The sequence below is a fragment of the Miniopterus natalensis genome, chromosome 13 (genome assembly GCF_054644295.1).
Source record: "Miniopterus natalensis isolate mMinNat1 chromosome 13, mMinNat1.hap1, whole genome shotgun sequence".
Classification (NCBI taxonomy): domain Eukaryota; kingdom Metazoa; phylum Chordata; class Mammalia; order Chiroptera; family Miniopteridae; genus Miniopterus; species Miniopterus natalensis.
This window is the reverse complement of record NC_142093.1, coordinates 21897264-21918588: the sequence shown is the minus strand read 5'-3', so window position 1 is coordinate 21918588 and position 21325 is coordinate 21897264. Positions and strand designations below refer to the sequence as shown.

The 21325-nt window shown below is 48.9% G+C and overlaps 1 protein-coding gene across 2 annotated transcripts; it reads left to right on the top strand.

Annotated features, from left to right (window-relative positions):
- The first annotated feature begins 205 nt into the window (after positions 1 to 205).
- Positions 206 to 20998, top strand: ABCG5 (ATP binding cassette subfamily G member 5). 2 transcript variants are annotated; one of them, XM_087823525.1, is made up of 14 exons: positions 206 to 354; positions 957 to 1078; positions 5671 to 5807; positions 6184 to 6282; positions 8439 to 8571; positions 9632 to 9771; positions 10520 to 10649; positions 11102 to 11315; positions 11389 to 11594; positions 12361 to 12499; positions 13905 to 14090; positions 17971 to 18083; positions 18569 to 18571; positions 19115 to 20998. In XM_087823525.1, the coding sequence occupies exons 1-14, from the start codon at positions 209 to 211 to the stop codon at positions 19306 to 19308; spliced, it is 1962 nt and encodes a 653-aa protein (XP_087679651.1). In that variant the 5' UTR covers positions 206 to 208; the 3' UTR covers positions 19309 to 20998. The 2 variants fall into 2 exon arrangements, with proteins under 2 accessions (XP_087679651.1, XP_087679650.1); XM_087823524.1 differs by lacking the exon at positions 18569 to 18571 and having other exon boundaries at positions 209 to 354; positions 19115 to 20996.
- The last annotated feature ends 327 nt before the right edge of the window (positions 20999 to 21325 follow it).

Here is a 21325-nt window from a genome sequence, read left to right as displayed (position 1 = left end):
TGCTCTGCCCACTGCCAAGATAACACACACAGCTCTGGCTAAAGGTACATCAGATAATGTCCTTTATGGCCAAGCTCCGTCCCGCTGCTGGGTAGGCCAAAGGAGGGACTCCAGGGCCAGGTGAGGTCTGCGGCCGGCTCCTCAGCCGAGGCCACTCCAGGGAAGGTCGGGCACTAGAAAGTCCTCCTGTCTTTGCTGCCTGCTGACCATGAGTGAACTCCCATCTTCGACTCCTGTGGGGTCCTTAGGACTCCAAATAAACAAAGGCTCCCGGTGCTCATCAGAGGACGTTCCTGCAGCTACGTCAAAGCCTCGGCACAGCCTGGGGGTTCTCCATGCCTCCTACAGTGTCAGGTAAGCGGGCATGACCCAAGGTGACGGCACCACTCGCCCCTCCGCTGGCTTTCGCTGATGGGGGCATGTTTGGAGGCTTCAGCTCCCTCTTTAGTGGATCGAGGTGGAGAGAGGAGAGGGAAGGGCTGCCAGTGATAAAGGAACAACGGCCCCTCCTCCTGCCCGTGGCAGCACCTGGAAGCTATGCCAACTGGGCAGCTGTGCTCTGCCTCGTGCCCCTGTGCCCCTTGCCCCTTCCCGTGTGTTCCCCTGGTGTGCAAGCTGTTTGATGTAAATGGAGAGGACTTGAGGAATGGGGGTGCTTGCAATACGAGGTGCAGTAAAGCCTGGTGAAAAAATGCAGGGTGAACCGAAGGAATGAGCAGCGTCCTGTTTGCCACCTCCCAGCCAGCCAGAAAGAGCTGGCACTCGGAGCAGCTGCGGGCAGGTGCTTTCCACAGGTGATCTTTGTCACTACTTGCCAGGGTCCACAGAGGAGGACACCTAGGAACGTGTCGAGAGACAGCTGGGGTGGGGCAGAGCTGGCATCACTACTGGGGGACAAAGTTGTGGCCCCTTCCCAGACCCCACTCTGCCTTTCCCCCTCGGGGTTTCCTTTAAAGCCATCGAGTTGGGCCCTGGTGGAACATCGCATCTTGCCGGCAGCGGTGGAAGAGGCAGATCCTCAAAGATGTCTCCTTGTACGTTGAGAGCGGGCAGATCATGTGCATCTTGGGGAGCTCAGGTAAGCTTGAGAAGGAGGGCTCTAAATTCTTCATGAGCATTCAGGAAAGGCTGTGTGGTTTGATTTGACCACCACACTGAGGAAACAGGTTTAAGCTGTAGCAAGAAGTTCGTAACAAGTTTTATAGTAGCATGAAATCTAATGGCATGTCTGACTGTGAATGCAAGGAGCCTGGGACTAACTGACATCTTTAGAAAGATCCTTGGAAAAATTTCAAGCCCTGCCTAATATGTAAGCTAATTCAGCAGCTGGGAAATAGGTGCACTGGCCCTAAGAGGAGATCTGTGTGACACACAACGGTGTCCACTACACTCAGTTATCCTGCACATTTCAAGGTTGAAAGGGTCTGACAAATTGGCTTCACAGAGGAGCCTCTTGACTGAGTCCTTGCTTGAAAATTGTTGACATGTCCTGACTCTCCACTTAGAGCACTGTCTTTACTAGAGATGGGTAATGGAAGTCTGTGATTAAGTCAGGCATGCTCAGCCTTTCAGCCTGAGGTGTTAAATCCATAGCCACTCCCCTGCTACAGCAGGTGGACAACTGGATGGCAGTGGCAACGGTGAGTTTAAATGGAAAGGAATTCATTGACTAAGGCTTCACTTTCCTGAGTGTTTCATAAAATGACATGATTTCACTGGTGTCTTACCTAAAGCAGTGTTGTTTATCAAATCTTCATTGGTGAGGCAAAGATGACTTAGGTGTTCAAAGCCTCACTAAAGAATGGGGTCACCTGACACTCCAGGGGAAGGTAACTTTATCTGACCCATCATATGCTATCGATTAGGACCTAGATTCTGTGCCACATGTTCCCTCGCAGGAGACTAGTAACAAACGATTCCTGTCCTTTTAGGCAAGATGACCCCAAAGGTCATGGGGCTATTGCCCTGTATGGCATTAACCGGTTTTGTTTCTTTTTTCCTTTTTTACTATAGTAAAATTTACATAAAATTTACCATCTTAATCATTTTTAAGTGCACAGTTCAGTGGTATCAAATATATTCACAACGTTGAGCATCCACCACCACCATGCATACCCATAACTCTTCATCTTGTAAACCAAAGCTCTGTCCCATTAAACAATAACTCCTCCTTCTCCCCTCCTCTCAGCCCCTGGCAGCCACCATTACACTTTTGCCTTCGTAATTTTGACTACTAACTACTTCATGTAAGAGAAATTATGCAAACTTTGTCTTGCCGTGAGTGGCATATTTCGCTTACCATAATGTCCTCAAGGTTCATCCATATTGTAGCATATTGCAGAATTTCCTTCCTTTTTAAGGCTGAATACTATTCCACTGTATATATACATTTATACTCTCTCCTCTCGCTCTCTCTCAGTTGCCATCCTAATGAGGGTGAGGTGGTATCTCACTGTAGTTTTTTTTTTTTTTTTAATTTATCTTTATTGTTGAAAGTATTACAGGTGTCCCATTTTTCCCCCCAATTGATCCCGTCCACCTCACTCCCACCCCCCTCCCCATGCCTTCACCCTGTTATTAGGTGTGTCCATGGGTTATGCATATATGCATATAACTTCTTTGGTTAATCTCTTCCCAACCTCCACCCCACTTCCCTCTTTCCTCTGAAATATGATCGTCTGTTGCATGTGTCAATGTCTCTGGATCTATTTAGCTCATCAGATTCTTTTGTTCATTAGCTTCTTCTTAAAGAAGACCCTTCAACATTTCCTGTAGTGCTGGTCTGGTGGTGATGAACTCCTTTAGTTTTTTCTTATCTGTGAAGCTCTTTATCTCACCTTCAATTCTAAATGATAGCTTTGCTGGGTAGAGCAATCTTGGTTGTAGTTCCATGTTTTTCATCACTTTGAATATTTCTTGCCACTCCCTTCTGGCCTGCAAGGTTTCTGTTGAGAAATCAGCTGACAGTCCTATGGGTGCTCCCTTATAGGTAACTAACTGCTTTTCTCTTGCTGCTTTTAAGATTCTCGCTCTTTCTTTAACCTTTGGCATTTTAATTATGATGTGTCTTGCTGTGGGCCTCTTTGGGTTCCTCTTGTTTGGGACTCTCTGTGCTTCCTGGACTCATAAGTCTATTTCTTTCCCCAGGTAGGGGAAGTTTTCTGTAATTATTTTTTCAAATAGGTTTTCAATTTCTTCCTCTCTTTCTTCCCCTTCTGGCACCCCAATAATATGAATGTTGGGCCTCTTGAAGTTGTCCCAGAGGCTCCTTATACTATCTTCATATTTCTGGATTCTTTTTTCTTTTTGCTCTTCTGGTTGGGTGTCTTTTGTTTCCTCATGTTCCAAATTGCTGATTTGATTCTCAGCATCCTCTACTCTACTGTTGATTCCCTGTAAATTATTCTTCATTTCAGTTTGTGTGGCCTTCATTTCAAATTGGTACTTTATGATGTTATAGATTTTCTCAGTTGTTTTTGTAATAATATGCTTGAGCATCCTTATAAACAAAATTCTGAACTCTGTATCTGTTAGCTTGCTTGGATCTATTTCATTTAGTTCCTTTTCTAGAGATTTCTCCTGTTCTTTCCTTTGTGATATGTTTCTCCACATTTTGGCTGCTTCCAGGTGTTTGTTTCTATGTATTAGGTGGAGCTGCTATGTCTCCTGGAATTTGTAGAGTGGCTTTGTGTAGTTGGTGTCCTATAGGATCCAGTGGCTCAGCCTCCCCAGTCACCTGAGCTGGGCCTTCTAAGTGCTCCCGTGTGTGGGCTGTGTGCACTGTCCTGTTGTAGTTGAGCCATGGTTGCTGTTGGCGTCACTGGGAGGAACTGACCCCCAGGCCAATTGGCTGTGAGGACCAGCTGCAACTACAGCCAAAGAGCTGCTGTGCTGGAGACACCCCTATGGAGCAGGATTTACTTCAGTGGGGCTTTGGTGTTCACCAAGTGCGCCCCCTGAGTGTGTCACTTGTGGATGTGGTAGGGTTATAATCCAGTGTGGTTGAGTCTGACCACCCGGTGCACTGTTTCTAGGGCCTCCCAGGAGGTGCAAAGTGAGCCTCTGCCAGTGCCTTGCCCAGGGCCACCCAGCATGAGCTACACAGCAAATTGTAGTTGGCTGCTACTTGTGCTGGGCTTGGCGTTGTCTGGGAGAGGCCAAGCTATGAGCCAATGCAGGTGCCGCTAGTGCCAGGCCTGGGGCCCCTTATCAAGCCGCATGGGGCCCACTGCTGCTTGTTTGAGAGATTTTAGGAAAGTCCTAAGCATGAGGCTCGAGAGGCCACTTGCACAGACAAGCCCCTGGAAATGGCCTGGATGAGCCTGCAGGTGGGGAGGGGCGGAGCTAAAGGTGTGAGTCAGGTGCTGGCGATTCAAACATGACTCCCGTCTGATGGCTGTGTGCAGGGAGGTCTCGCCAAAGGAGCACTGGCCTCCGCCAGCCCTTCTGCCTGGGAGGAAGCCGCCCCTCCACCTCTTGCCCCAACTTCAGGCAGGTTAGTTCCTCCCCAAGTGTCCCAGGCCCCTTCAAGCTGCTGCCCAGTGCTGGGCTCAGAGGGAGCGCGTCCGAGTGAGTCTGTGCCGGGCCCTTTATGAGGAAAGCCTGGGGCTCCCACAGCCTCCGTGACCCTCAGGGACAGTCCCCGTTGGTTTCACAGCCAGGAGTTGTGGGGACGTCTCTTCCCGGCCCTGGAGCCCTGGGCTGGTGGCCTGCTGTGGGGCTGTGACCCCTCGCTCCTCCGGGAAACCCCCACCGCTGAGATTCCCTCCTGGGTTTAAACCGCGGCACTGGGTGTGGGCCTGCTGCCGCGGCTCCAGGATCCAGCCCTGATCCGCCGGCATCTCCGCCCCTCCTACCCTTCTTGATGCTTCTTCAGTTCCCTGGTTGTAGGGCTTCTGTTCAGCCAGATCTCAGGAGGTTCTCAGTGACGGTGGTTCTGTATTTCAGTTGTAATTCTGATGTGGTTGCGGGAGGTGGCGGTGCAGCTGTGACCTACGCCACCCTCTTGATCCCCTTGCTATAGTTTTGATTTGCGGTTCCCTAATGATTAGTGATGCTGGACATCTTATTTCCTAGCAACAACCCACTGGGTCATGTCCAAGGCTGTCCTCCCCGGCTGACGCGGGTGGTTTCACCAAAGGACTCGCTAAGCTAGCGCTTCTCAAGCTCTAACATGCATGGGAATCACCCAGGGATCTTGGAAAAAGCAGAATCTGTTCCAGCGACTGCAGGCGGGCCTGGGGTTCTGCGGGTCTAACAAGCTCTCCGGGGACCCTGAGGCTGCTGGTGGCTGGACCACCCTTGATTAGCAGGATTCTAGGCACTGTCCCCCTACTTTCGGGAACCACCGGACCATCCCAGGCGACCATAAAAAGAAACTCAGATGTCCTGGGACCAAGTGTTCCCAAGAGCCCCGGTTTTCCTTTTATTTTGATGCTATATTGTCTTTTTCAGTAGGACTCAGCTTTAAAAGCAAGTAGGCAGCCGGCGCCCCTCCAGCCGGACGCCTAGAGCACTGACCCTGGGGACAGGCAGGGCCCCCCTGGTGCCCCGAGAGCTCGCCCAGGGCGCTGAAGCCGAGTCAGGGCTGGGCCCTGGCCGTCCCGGGGCGGGGAAGGCCCTGCGGCCCTCACGGCCCTCGCGGGGACCTCCTCGCCCTGTCGCCCACAGGCTCCGGGAAGAGCACGCTGCTGGACTTCGTGGCCGGGCGGCTGCGGCGCAGGGGCGCGCTGGGCGGGGAGGTGCGCGTGGACGGCCGCGCGCTGCGCGGGGACCAGGCCCGGGACTGCTTCTCCTACGTCCCGCAGGTGCGCCCCGCCCCCCCCGCTCCCCACGCCCCCCCCCCCGCTCCCCGCGCCCCCCCCCGCTCCCCGCCCCCCCAGCGCCCCCCGCCCGGCCTGCGGGGCCCTGACGCCCCCTCTCCCCCCTCGTGCCCCGCCCCCGGCCTGCGGGGCCCTGACGCCCCCTCCCCCCCGGCCTGCGGGGCCCTGACGCCCCCTCTCCCCCCGCCCCCTTCCCCCCACCCCCTTCCCCCCACCTCTGGCCTGCGGGGCCCTGACGCCCCCTCTCCCCCCGCCCCCCCCCCCGCCCGCGGCGCCCTGACGCCCCCTCTCCCCCCGCCCGCGGGGCCCTGACGCCCCCTCTCCCCCCGCCCGCGGCGCCCTGACGCCCCCTCTCCCGCAGAGCGACACGCTGCTGAGCAACCTCACGGTGCGGGAGACGCTGCGCTACACGGCGCTGCTGGCCATGCGCGCGGGCCCGCGGGGCTGCGTCCCGAAGAAGGTGGGTGCTGCGCGGCGCCCCCAGCCCGGCGCCTCGGGCCGCGGTGGCCTCGGCCGGGAGGCGGGCGGGTCCTCGGCGCCCAGGGCGCAGGCGGGCGCGGCCGCCTGATTTAGGGCCGACAGCGAGGGGCGAGCCCCCTGCAGGCTTCCCGCCCGAGCTTTAGGGCGCCCCTAGGCGCTCAGGGGCCCCTCGGGGCGGGGGACGGCGGCCCAAGGGGCTGCTGCCGAGCGGGTCCATCTCCGTGTCGCGCCGGCCGGAGGGCCGAGGAGGGACCTGGGCTCTTTCCCCAGGAAATGCACGTCTGCGTCAACGTGCAGGGAATTCGCGGGCTCCCGGAGCTCGGGGGCGGGACGTGCGCCCGGAGCCCTGCGCGCCCAGCCTGCCCCGCCTGAGCGCCTTTCCGAGCCCGGCGCCGGGGCGGGGCCCCCACGCCCCTGGGGGAGAAGGGCGCGCCCCCAGCCCCGGGAGCAGGGCGGCCGGCTGGCCTGCGGGGCTCCGCGCTGAGCCCGCGCCCCGGCCGCCCGAGAGGCCCGCCGGCCGCCCTGCTCCCGGCCGAGCGCTGCGGTTCGCCGGCGGCGTGACCCTGGGCGAGCCGCGGCCGCGGAGGACCGGCGCCGCCTCTGCGACGACTGGCCGGTAGCCGTGCCTCCCGGGCGCGGGGAGCGGGGCGGTTTCCGAGGACGCGCGCATGGAGCAGGCTGGGGCTCCGTGGGTCCCCAGCGTCCCAAGGGTCCCCTCGAGGACTCTGAACTCTGTTCTCAACAGTGTTTACAAAACGTGGGAGAGGCTCCCCGCGGGCTGAGGCATGTGAAACGGGCGCGGGACGGCCGCCCTGGCCGGCCATCCCCTCCGGGCCAGAGGCCGAGCTCTACTCCCCGCCTGCTGTTGCCGAGCAGGTGAAGGGGGCACTGCTCTGGCTGCTGAGGCACAGACCTGGCCCGGGCACCAGGGCCAGGCCCAGGATCCTCCTCTCGCGGCAGGACGAGATCCCCCCTTTTCCCACCGCAAACCTTACTGGTTTACTCACGCGTGTTTAACCTCCCTGCTGCTGCTCTGCTCTGTTTAGATGTGTCCCTTCTTTTGGTCAAAGCTCCACCTATGATGCTGATCCCCCCTGCCCCCGCCGCCCCTGGAACACTGCTCCACAACTCGTCCCCTTTTTCCCCAAGCTAGTTTGTTTTGTTATTTTGATAACACAGTGCTCCCCCCCCCATTATAAAAGTAACACTATCTCCTTAGAGGTGTATGGAAACAAAAATCACTGCCATACGTATCACTGTTTTCAGTCCCTTTCTCCGCTTTCCCAGGGCCTTCTGCGGGTTGGGGTACTCGGTGAGGGGAGAGCCAGGAATAGAGGGGATAAGCTGAGGAAGGAGAGAAGCAGAGGGAGGAAAAAGACCAACCTTCCTGATCAGCGTCAGGAAGGACTTTTTTGTTACTGCTGGGGGGAGTTGAAAATGAGGGGTAAGGAGAGATTTCAGGGCGCCACAGGGGATAAGTAGAGGGAGAGAATTAGGGGCGAAGAAATTTTAAGAAGTGTGGCTGTAAGTTATAAACTGGGTTCCCTTTAAAGTCCTTAGAGAGATTCAAGTGAAGATTGGCATCACTTTTAATTACTTTCGATAGCTGGATTATATTTCTTTGATGCAAAACCACACTGAGATTGGACCACAGGGGACTCCAGGACTTATTTGGGTTACATAAGGGAAATCAGGTTTATTTCAAGCCAAATAGGGTTTTCTTAAACATATAAAGCATTTATTCTAATGAAGTTTCAAAACCCAAACACTAAAAAGAAACAAGCTTTGTTGTAACTATGCCTTTGGGGGATTTTTCTGTGCGGGTTGGACTGACTGACGTCCTGAAAATAGGAGTCGAGTGAAGACTCCACTGTCTCCTGGAGAATAGCCGGGAAGCAAGTGTAAGCAGTTTTTGTTGCTCTAAGGACTTTTTAAAACAATTCATATTATTTATTTTAATCAGCTGCATGTATTATGTTGTGATTAGAACCAAATTGGATTTTGTTGCGACAGGCGTGCTTTCCCCAGGGTGCGGTGAGTCTGGAAGTGGCCCAAGCACCGATGCCGTCCTCAGGCTGTGACTTGGAACAGCCGCCCCGCGGTGACCAGCCTTCCTGGGCTTTATGTCTCCCACAGGTGGAGGCGGTCATGGCCGAGCTGAGTCTGAGCCACGTGGCAGACCAGCTGATCGGCAACTACAACTTTGGGGGAATTTCCAGTGGCGAACGGCGGCGGGTCTCCATCGCAGCGCAGCTCCTCCAGGATCCCAGTAAGTGGGACCCAGAACTGCCACCGGCTGCTGCCTCGGCATCTTCCACGTCAGGCCCTTTCTTCAGTCTCCATTTGCAAAGGGTTTTGCACTGAGGTTTTTCAAACTGAAGACCCGGTTTTTTTGAAAGCACCATGTAGTTCCTGTTACTCTTTCATCATCCAAGCACCAAGCAGCTCTTGGACTCAGAAACATTCATTTATGTTTTGATATTCAATTAGAGGGCCCTGCCCTGTGCATCCTCACTTCTTATAGGAGCATCACCACCGTGTCTGCTGTGGACGGCCATGAGATTCAGTGTGACTGCAAGTATTCATGAAATGGCAGGAATTAAAGTAGGACTTTGATGGATACACTTAAAAGTGATTATGTTGGGGAGGGGCTGTCAAAGTGGGTAGCCTGTCACCTGGCTCCCCTGCCTGGTTGGTCTCTCCCCCCACCACCTGGGGAAACCGCACCACTGCGTGCACCTCAAAGAAGACATAGTCACACTGGGGGAGACCAAGACTGCCTGCTCTAGATGGGCCTGGGTCACTAGAAGGCAAATGAGATAGATGCTCTGAAGAGTCCTTGCCACTTTGGGGGTAGAAATAAATGACAGTTAAGTCCTCTGAAAAACCCAAACACCTGCCCACTTCAGACCTGGATTCACAGGTTCGAGTTTTTTGCAGTGCCAAAGACCTTATTAGTGTTGGATAGTACTGGACCCGAAATGTGGTTGTGTCTTTTAAACCAGCCTCCTCTCGGCCTTCTATGAACAACATGGTGCCAGCCTGCCAGCCCTGGTCCTCTCAGGGTTCCCTGGACAGAGCCCAGACAATCCACAGCACCATGTGGGGGCCTGATCTAGCTGCTGCCCTGTTCCCCCAAGGATTAAGCCTGAGATGAGCTGGGAGCTGGGTCCTCCCAGGTCAGGTTTTTTCTCCAGGGCTTAGGCTGAAAGAGAGTTTACAGGCAGGTAATTCTTACTGTGCACCATTTGGATGGGGTAAACCAGCTCAAATTAGGAACTGTTCAAAATTCTGGGTGACTCTGAAATCTCCCCGTTCTTTGCCGGCAGCGGTCATGCTGTTTGATGAGCCGACCACGGGCCTGGACTGCATGACTGCAAATCAGATCGTCGCCCTCCTCGCAGGGCTGGCTCGCAGGGACCGCATCGTGATCCTCACCATCCACCAGCCCCGCTCCGAGCTCTTCCAGGTGAGCAGGGCATCTCTTGTTCCTGCTTGTCAAGGGTGGTACATGCGTTTGCTGAGCTGAGGATCACAGGGTAGAGATTAATTAGTGCTCGACCAGAGCAGTTGGAGCTATTGCTCCTGACATGCGAGAGGCGAAGGATGGGAGCGCACTTCCTTCAGCACCTGCCATTTACCAGATACCTTCCACGCACCAGCCCATTTCATCCATACAATGGTCCTGTGAGGGGTGTGTCAGTATTTTCACTTTACAGAGAAGAACGAGACTTAGAAATCATACAAAATTGAGCCACGATCACACAGTTAATAAGAAGCTGGAATTGGAAGTTTCCAGTTGGCTTCAAAGGCTGTTCTTTCCCACTAAATCACATAGTTTTCTTCCAAAAGTCTCACTTATCCTCCCAGGATTCTCTTAAGGAGCTATTATTTGCCTTTTATAGATGAAGATCTGAGTTGGGGTTTTTTAAAATATTTTGTCCAAGGCGACTCAGTAGCACGGCTGAGGCTCAAACTCAGGTCCATTGCTCAGGCCCAGTCCTTCTCCTCCACCCAGATGTGGTGCTGGGGACAGGCCGGATGCTCAGGGGCAGCCCACGCTGAAAAGAACAGGGGTGCATTGTGAGCGTCCCCCTGGATGCAGGAAGAACACTGGTGCGTGGCTGAGGTCACTGAAGGACTGACTGCTTGGAAACTTTTTTCCATAAGGATCTGGAGACTTGGTTACACACTAATACCATCTGTTGTCCAATCAGCTCTTTGACAAAATCGCCATTCTGAGCTTCGGAGAGCTGGTTTTCTGTGGGACACCGGTGGAAATGCTCGAGTTCTTCAGCGGCTGCGGTTACCCTTGTCCTGAACATTCGAACCCTTTTGATTTTTATAGTAAGTTTTTCATTCACATTCCCCACCATCATAAATATTTTTTGAACTTGATCACCTCAGATTTCTGCCTGGGTGACACCAGCATTAGTGGGTTTTATTTTTGGTGTTTATAATCCTCAAGAAATTAATTTGGCTAGGTCAATCAACTTGCCATACTCTATGAGAAAGAGATGGGGGAATCTCTTTTAAATTGGGGCATGCCTTCTCTGTCAGAGAAAAATGAGCTGAGCTTCTGAATTCCCCCATACAGCCCCGGTGGGATCCTTATGGCCCTGGTGGTAGCTTTAAAATATTCTGATTTTAAAGGTGGGTATTAACAGCAGGCATTATTCTGGTGGGATGAGGTTTATAGCTAATTCTCCTAAACCAATGATGAAACCTATATTATTAGCCAGTGCGTATATATGTGCATTTAAAACACATGGGTTATTTCTTTTGGGGAAAAATTTTAGTGGACCTGACATCAGTGGATACCCAAAGCAAAGAACGGGAAATGGAAACCTACAAGAGAGTCCAGATGATTGAGTCTGCCTACAGAGAGTCAGCAATTTATCACAAAATCTTGGAGAATATTGAAAGAACAAAACACCTGAAAACAGTACGGATGGTTCCTTTCAAAACCAGAGACTCCCCCGGAGCTCTCTCTAAACTGTGTGTTCTCTTGAGGTAAGAGACCCAGCCCGTTGTCGGTGCTTCTGTCCACCTGCAGGACAGGAATTAAAGTGGGGCTGTCTTTCAGGAGAGTGACGAGAAACTTGCTGCGGAATAGGCTGGCTGTGCTTATGCGCCTGGCTCAGAATCTGATCATGGGCTTGTTCGTCCTCTTCTTCCTTGTGCGGGTCCAGAGCGATGTGCTCAAAGGTGCCTTCCAGGACCGCGTGGGCCTCCTGTACCAGTTCGTGGGCGCCCTGCCCTACACAGGCATGCTCAACGCAGTGAACCTGTGTGAGTGCCACGGCCACGCCTGCACCCCGGAGGGGAGGGCGGGGCCCCTCTCTCCTTGAATACCTCGCCTTGCAGGACCCCACCGGCATCAGGGTACTTCTCTGAGCTCAACCTGGCTTCTCCAGATTCCCTCTCTGGGGAAAGGTGTCTACTCACCCCTAGTGTGAAGGAGTTCACCACGTGGATCCGCCCGAGGTCTCTAAGGATCCAGGGAAGCATGAAGTGTGAGGTGCCGGTGGGCAAGGTTTGGAAGGGCGATCCCTGCTATCCTCTCGCCATTAGGATGCGGCGCAGTCCAGGGGCCTAGATACCTGGCCGTCTTTGCACTGTTACATCCTTTTTGAAGCTTATTTTAAGACGGCCACAACCGAATTTTTAAACTCAGTGGGAATCCAGAAGCAGTACTCAGTTGCCCGATGGCCTGTGCCAAGACCCTGCACAGAAATAGGACAGAGTAGCTCGCATCACTCATTTGTGCCCCTTTTGCATGTGCGCCTTGAATTGGTGGCGCCCCTCCCCCCACATTAAGGAGAAGGAAATAAATTATGACCGTTTTGCAACCGTATTGTAATTCAGAGAGAGTATAGATTTCTGGGGTGGAAGGTAACGATAACTCTATGGACTGCAGGCCCCCTCTTTCGATAACTTGAGAGCCCCAGCTGGTCCTCGCCGTCCAGCTCCAGCACACCTCAGGCTCAGCTTGGGCTAGCCCTCCCTCCCTCGCCCTGTGGTGACCCACTGTCTGCAACCTGCCCTCTGTGCCCAGTTCCTGTGCTGCGAGCTGTCAGTGACCAGGAGAGCCAGGACGGCCTGTACCACAAGTGGCAGATGCTGCTGGCCTATGTGCTGCATGTCCTCCCCTTCAGCATCATTGCCACCGTGATCTTCAGCAGCGTGAGCTACTGGTAAGGGGTGTGCACAGGTGTTCGGTCCTCGGGGTCAGGCCTCCCCTGGGGTCCTATCCAGGCAGTGGGACCATAGAGGGAGAGCTCCAGGGTAGGGAACCATGAGGGTTTTTTGGTATTTTTCCCGCATCAGTGCTCCTGTTTAGTAGGAATATTAACATGTCTGATTACGAGCGGGGCCCCAGATCCCACTGCAGCAAGTGTGTTCTGTGCAGTGTCAAACCTTCCGCGAATCTGTAAATTGCCACATTCCAAAATCCATCTCGCCCTAATTTGTTTCAAATAATGGGTTATAGACATAAGCAAATCTCCACATGACTTTAATTCAAGAAAGTTTAAGATTAGTATTATAGGGAAGCACAAATACTATGCTGAGCAATATAATAATAATAATAAATAATAGCTAGCACATATTGAGCACTTGCTTTATGACAGGCACTAAGAGATTTAAATATATTAATTCACGTAATCCTTGCAGCCATCCTATAAAGGTGATACAGTTATCCTTGTTTGTAGGCAAGGAAACTGAGGCACAGATGGAATAAGCGGTCTTCCCCACAGCACGCCCATTATCCCAAGTAAATTACAAATGAGACCAAGAGTACTTGGCTGGGTGGGGAGAGGGACTCTTGGAGGCTTTATGGAGGAGAACTCGAGAGACAGCAGCATTTCAACAGATGGAGAGGGGAACAGGGCATTCCAGGGGAAGGAGGAGCAGGGGCATTGGTCTTACAAATGGAGAAAAGAGCAGCATGTCCAGTGGTTGTTGAGGATGCTCTCACTAGGGAAATGCTATTTGGCGAAAGTAATATAAGCGCTAAGGGGCATGGATATAGGGTAATCTATTTACAAGAAAATGAAGGTCAAATGGATGGGAAGGGTTGGAGAACAAAAGGCTAGATGGGAATGGAGTAGACCTGGGGAGGGCTGGCCTGATGGAAGATGAAAGCGGTGAAGGGTCTTCACACTGTCAGCAGCCCCACGTAACGGGTGAGTCCCGTTCAGGGGGGCGGGCTGAGGCAGGCCGGGTGAGCCCTAGCATCAGGGTAGTGGGCTAGCTCGGGTAGGAGCCGCGCCAGCGAGGGAGAGCATGGCTAGTTACCGAGAAGCCTGGAGAGTCAGCAGCCTCCTCCCGGCAGCTAGCTGTGACTGTTTTCCTAGGAGAGCTGAAGGGGCTGCAAATGGGAAAAGGTGGCTCACATTGAATTGGAGCCAACAGAAGCAACTGACGATAATAGAAGGTCTTAGATGTTGGCTCTGTTCCCAGAAGGCCTTTGATAGGGGAGTTTGACTTGCCCTCTTCCCCACCACTCTCCACCACGGACTCATTCATAGAAGGCAAGTGTGGCATTTTTCCTAAATGATAACCCTTGGAGACAAACGGAAGATCTTGTGTGTTTTTTAGGACTCTGGGCTTATACCCCGAGGTTGCCAGATTTGGGTATTTCTCTGCTGCTCTCCTGGCTCCCCACTTAATTGGTGAATTTCTAACTCTGGTGCTACTTGGAATGGTCCAGAATCCAAATGTGGTCAACAGTGTAGTGGCTCTGCTCTGCATCTCTGGGGTGCTGGTGGGATCCGGATTCCTGAGGTGAGTCAAAGGATTCGGGTTGGTGTGACTTGTTGTTAATGATCACCCGGTAATGACTATTAAGGAATTCCAGAGAAGAGCTATGTGACACTAGTTGAAGGTATCGCCTTATAGTCCGGGGTATTTATAGTGCTCGTGAATCATCATTGCTTAGACCTTAAACTCTTCACCATTTTTTGATGTCCTCACATCAGGAATCAGGAAATGACAATTTAGGCATGTTATCAATATGATTCACATGTAATAAGCCATTGTAATAATAGGAGGAAAACCAATCTAGAAAAACCCTCGGCCTATTTTACAAGCTCAATAGCAGGCGTTTAGTTCATTTCTGCTTCTGCAGTGCTGAGTCTCTGCTCCAGTTCTCAATCCTCACTTTCTCTTAGGAAGTGAGAACAGTCAGATAAGAGAGCCTGTAGGATACAAGACTGCTCAAGGAAGTACCAGGACTAGAGACAGGCAACGAATATTAACAGTAATTAGCTCTGGGTGATAGATTTTTATTTCTTCATATTTTCCTATATTTTGAATTTTCTCATAATGGACAGGCATCATTTTATAACCAAGAAAAAGACGTATAAATAAATAAATAAATAAATAAATAAATAAATAAATAAATAAATAATATATACAATATAAATGAAATATTTTATATTAAAAATATATAAATAATAGAAAAATAGAATAATAAAAGTATATAAAAATACATACAAGAGTAGTAGCAGGAAGGATGGAAAATTTTGGAAGGGTAAAAGTGATCCGAGGCAGGTGACCTGAGTGGGATCTAGTAAGTAAACTATGGGTCCCTGAGGAAATGTGAAGAAGATGCCATTTTTTGACTTAAAAATCAAATAAAAAAGCTATAGAGCATCTAAATTATATTTGTATGCTTAGTTATTTAATCTCAGAACAATCCACGTTCAGGAAGAAAACTAACCTCGGATTTAGCTTAGCTCCAGTCGCACCACTGTGAAGGCTGCCCGGGGATGCAGGCTGCTGCCCGGAGAGGACCGGCCCTGCCGTCAGAGACTTCCTCCACCGCTTAGCTGCCAAATGCCCACGGGCAGGTCACTTTTCTATCTAAATTAGTTCCCTCATTTACAAAGTGGAGATCGTGATCTCGGTCCCACATCCCTCAAGGGATTGAGAGAGAAGCAAATGACATAATCGATGTGAAAACACTTCATAAGCTGAAATGAGCTATACAAAGGCGAGGTATTATAAATCTAAGCGAGCCGGGGTTTGATCAGTCTCGCAGGGGTTGGTTTGTTTTTTATAACAACACCATTACATTGTATTTGTCTCCGGTGCTTAAGTGGATCACTGGGGTCTATGAAAAATGCACAGATCAAATCACCCCAAGGGCATGGAATCAAGCCAGCGAGGTATAGACCGGGCCTTGGACAGCATCTCCTTTCATATTTCCATCATTACAGGTTCCAGTCGGTCTGGCAATATTTCATGTATTTGGTTTGTAGGAAAAAGGGATTAATTGTTCTTAAAAGAGAGGCAGTGGCCAACATTAACAAATGATTTTGGGTTCTTTGCAAAATCTCAGCATCTCAAGGCTTCACTGGGGTTCCACTCTCATCTTGAAACTCTGCTCTTGAAAAACCACATCAACCTCCTAGCCATTAAGTTTATATTTTTCCCTCAAGCATCATCTTTCCTGGATGACTGCCTGCAACATTTGAGCGTTTGGCTGCCTCTTACTTTAAACACAACTGGAAATACCTTCCCTGTCCTTTCTGCTTACAAAACCGTGCGAGTTCTCAGGGGCAGGGATGCACAGCAAACCGAAATGTATGAGAAAGTAAAAGTTACCTGAAGTATCACAGCCCAGAGTTAAATTTTGTTGTGTATCTTGCTAGACATTTATATAATTTTTCAAAGAAATGAGATCATACTATTGTGAAGGGGTAAAGTATGCATGCCCCCCCCCCCCGCCATTTAACGCGATAACGTGGACAGTGCCATTTCAACACACTTCAGTGTGGGCCCCTCTCCGGAAAGTTCTCCAAAGGCTTCTGTGCCAGCCTGGCTCTCTTCCTATGTCCCTCACTGTGCCCCTGTTCTCCTGCCACCTGCACGAAGCCTCCCATCATTCCCTTGGCTCGATGAGCTCCCCCTTTCTTCTCTCTCTCAGCCCACGTGAGCCTCGTGTTGCAGGCTCCTTTTAATGGATTGTCAGCCTCCTGAGGGCAGCACCCGTCTCACTCACCATCGCAGTTCTTCCCAGTGGCCAGCCCGGTTAGGTTTGCAAAGCGCATTTGTTGAATTGTGTGAATAGATGGATAACTGCTCTCTCCCTGGACTGCCTCGCCGTAGACTTGTCATCAAATAATGTTGGTTTTCTTCTCTGATGACGAAGCACAGATTTGGGGCTTTTACGTTGTGTTTCGCCTTGTGCGGTGCAGTACAAGGTAAAGGCAGACGGTTCCCACCTCGGGGAGGTAACACGCTAGCCGGCGGGGCCGCCATCCTGTCCGCCATCCTATTCTCGGCCTTTATCGTCTCCCACTCGAGCTTCTGCTGCAGCCTACCCCCTTTCTCGCTGTCCCTGATATGCCCTTATTTTGGTCTACCCTCCTGCCGATTCCACGTTTTCTGGAAACACTGATTTCAACACGATCTTTCTCATGGTCCTTCGGCGTCCATCCACTGCAAGGCCCTGAAGCAGCTGGCTCTCGGCTGTCCTTCCAAACTCACCTCCCGCTGCTCCCACTTCCCATCTTCTGCTCCAGCCTTCCCAGCCCAGTCCGTCCCCCGTGCGGCCCGTCACGCCTGCGCTCGTAACCACTCTGCCTTCCCAGAGTACCTGCCTCTTCCCTGCTTCCTCCCCAGGTTCCTACCCGTCCCTCCCAGTTAGCAGTCTCTCAATATGGCTAATCCAATTTTGTGCCTTAGAAAATTGCCAAGAACTGAAAGTCATAGAGTTTGGGGGTCACTTGGAAACACTTGGGAATAGCTGAAACCATAAATATTAAATACAAGGATGTTATGACACATGCTACTGGTTTTTTTAAATACTTTCTAGGCACATAGCACTCAGCACTGTGTACTCTTAGAGTCGTAAGGAAATAAAGTCTATGTCCCTACCCACACTGTGAGTTCTTGAAGGGTAGGATACTTCCTTAGACTTCCTCGAGCACTTAGAACTAGTGCTTTGCAAATAGGAAGAATTTAATACATATTTGTTGATTGATCGAAGCTATGTAGCGGACAAGAAGTTCACAAGGTCGCCATGAGGTTTCTCCTGAAACAGGCTGGAGAGGAGATGGTTCATTTTCACAATGATTGCCTGCTCTCTCCACCTTCCCTGTGTGGTAGGTTAGCTCTTCACATACTAGCACTCTCAACTATGTTTAATTACAGATATCCACCTCTAATGTGATAGGTGTTAGGTATGTTTTTTCTTTTATATCAATGGTGCTTACCAAAAATTTAAACACCAATCCTTTATCAGGGATTGATTATTAAAGTTTCTGCTATAATCAACCACCAAGCTGTGACTTAAGATGACAGAGTGCTATGCTTACTGACTTGGAAGGATGTCTGAGACATGTCTGGTTGAAAACAGCAGGTTAGGAACGAGCATGAAGAGCTGGATTCCATTTATGTAAAATGGAACACATGTTCCATTGAACACATGTGTCACATGTATCACCAAAATGTTAACCATAGTTCTTTCTGGGCACTGGTATTTCTTTATACTTCTCAGTATTGTTTGAAGTTTTTTATACTGAGCATTTTTATCATGGGAGATGAAAAGCTGTATTTGTGTTGGCAAACATAAAATAAGGGTTGCCTTTCTTTTCATTTGGTAGGACTATGACCAGAGCCTATTGAATTTCATCTTTCTCTTTTTCTTTTACTTAAGGAACATAGAAGAAATGCCCATTCCTTTTAAAATCTTCACTTACTTTACATTCCAAAAATATTGCTGTGAGATTCTTGTAGTCAATGAGTTCTATGGACGTAATTTCACTTGTGGTAAGTATTCTATTTTGGAATATTATTTTTACATATCATTCTGAGGAAGCAATTTCCTGAGGGAAATGTATTTTTTAAATTAAAGCTATGTCTTGTAATAAGTAGACTTGAAACTTTGCTTTGATATAAGAGTATAACATTTTCTATGTTTTTTTTTAAATGAAATAAGCAGTGTTCAAGTTAGACACCTGTCAAAGGTCAATAGCTTAAGGCCACTCTGATGTTTTTAGAAAATGACAGACCTGCTCCACCCCTCCCCTCTCCCCCTCTCTCCCTCCATTCCACTCTCTCTAAAAAAAAAAAGGAAAAAATATTCTTTGGTGAAGATTAACAACAAAAAGAGTCAACCAATGACTGCATATAAATAAGTGGAAAAACAAATCGATGTTTCTGTCTCTCTCAAGTATGTATATACATGAAATGGCAGCCCTGATGCACACAGAGGTAAACTCTGGCATATTCTGCTAGGATCAGTTTCTACTGAGCAGGTTGAAGTTGGGTGCAGTGTCTTCTTGTTCCCCAAATGCACATAGTATGGAGCCGAGTAAAGCCATTTTTGGCAAAAGGCTGTTCCCCAACCCCAGGAGAGGGCAGTGGGAGCATAACAAGGTCCTCCTGGCCATCGGAAATCCAGGCCATTCTGTGAAGACAACTAGAGAGTAGGGTAGAATTTAATAGTTGTTTTAATATCTTTAGGTGATAACATTAATAACCTTAGGATATTCAGTGCTAAGTGATCATAAGTGATTATGATTTTTATCAGTGCCGTGGGAATGAATATATACCCCAAATGGAAACAAGCCCATCTCCATCTTCAAATGGAGCCAGGGTCCAGAATGCTCACTGTTGCTTCATCTAATAATGAATTCAAAGCTGCCTCAAATGTCCTGTATCTTTCATGAAGAAGGGTACTTAGCAGGGTGCTAAGCTCTTAGTGGGAATCTGGTAAATACTTGCTAATGAAATTACTTCTTAGTCAGCAATTATTTACCAAATGCCATATCTCACAATGTTGATCTTTTCCCTGGCAGGCAACTCAAATGGTTCTGTGACAACTAATCCAATGTGTGCCTTCAATCAAGGAATTCAGTTCATTGAGAGAATCAGCCCGGGTGCAACATCCAGATTCACAGCAGACTTCCTGATTCTGTATGCATTTATCCCAGCTCTTGTCATCCTAGGAATAGTTGTTTTTAAAGTAAGGGATTATCTCATTAGCAGATAGTAAAGCACATTGCTATGAAAATGGGACTTAAGCTCCTAGATTCACATGGCTGCTTTGAATGTCTAAAATAAGAATGCCAGGCGTTTCTTTCTTGATAGTACATCTGAAGTCTTTTAAAGCATTAAGACTCCTTCCATGCCCTTGGGTCCATGCAGGCCTTGAATGCCATTCCAACTTGCAGGGACATGTGGCAATTGGAAATTGTGACTAAGCCAGTCCAAAAATGTAGATAACAATGATTCATAAAGTTATAGAGACTGTATTATTTGTTTTCTTTGCTTTATACAGAAAAATAGGTTAGTTAAAAAATTATGCTTATGTTTGATAAAGGATTCAGTAAAAAGAAAACATTTGAACAGTTATTAAGTAACAGAAAAGGGAGTTGTGGGTGTGATTAAAGCAAAGCATCACGCAGAATTGGGTAAGAATGCTTTCATTCTCCTTTAAAACCCCATAATTATGTGCCCATATCCACGTGAGGGTTCTGAGGTACCTGGTCACGTGGAGAGGACGGTGGACAGATGTTGGATGATGATGACCACTGATTCAGAGCACTCAGTGGTTTAATGGGTTACAATGAAAAGCTTCAGGAATGGGCCGAACTGAGAACACAGCACACCAGGCGAACCTCCGGTAATGTTTTTAACGATTAGTTGTCTATTTTTCACTTTCCACTTAGTTTACTTAAAAAATTAAAAGTAAATGTTATTAGATAAAGTGTATGCACTGAGAAATGGCATCTTTAAGGTTGGAGAGCAGCTATTATCTAAAGTCCATATAGAAAAGATGCTCAACTGACACAATGTCTACACTCAGAAGAACAGGGTTACACACTGGGAGTTCATGTTCTTGAGTTGTAAAGAGATAGAGTGCTGATAAATACAAATACCTATATTACATATTTTTAGGTATCAGATGTTGTATATAGATTGTATATAAATGGGTTGTATACTAAATAACTAGTTATCTTTCTGATTGATCTTCAAGTAATTCATGTATAAGTCTGAAATAAAACTGTCTCAATGTTACCATGGTAACTCTGAAAATATCTTAGAGAGTACAAAAACTTGTTCAGTTACTATGACCTAACTTGTAAAGAATGATAAATTATAGCATTTGAAATGTCTCACATTATAATAGGAAAGATCGTTTCATTAAGGAAACCACAGTAAAATTCAATTTCTTTGAACAGTATTTAAGGATCTGGAGACATTGGTAAATTACCAGAATAGTATTGTCAATTTTTATAAAAGGTCTTTGACACTGATGATTATGGTGTAATAGTTACATAATGCCTTACAGATTATATATGTCACATCAGTTATAGACAATTCTGGAGATGATAATCTATTAAAGTAGTTCAGAGAGAGTACCACAGGAACCTCTTTAGAAATCACTAATTTCAACCTACTAAAGATATGGGTGCACAATGTAAGTGGAAACATTTTCTACCATTCATATGCAGATGAATTTCATTCTAGGCTCAGAAACATTTGGAAAATTGACATAGCACGTGACTTCAAGCTATTAAATGTTAGTGATACCATCTCAGAGAAACATAATGACTTTCAATATGTGACAGTTTGTGTCTTAAGTTGAAAACGGACAGTGATGTATAAGAAAATCAAATTATATAATAAAAATTCCTATTATTATAGCGGAGTGGGCTGTTTCTTCCCACCAATTCAATGATGTTTCTGAGAGCGCAACGTTCGCTGTTGATTTAAAGGGAGCTCGCTCTTCACAGCACTCAGACATGGCGCCTGTCAGCCCCTTAAGCTGAGGTTCCTTAGAGACGTGCTGCGAATCCTGCTCTCCACAGTGCTGGATCCACACGCACGGCATCTGATTCAGGAAGTCTTATTTCATGGCAATAATCAGGTAGCCTGCTGTTCACTCAGATACCACTCATCAGCCTTAGTGTTCTTGGGGTTAGCAGGTGTGCTTATTTGAAGCTGGTGCATGACATGTCAGAGTCAACGTATTTTACAGTGGAAATGGAAGAACACAGAGTAAA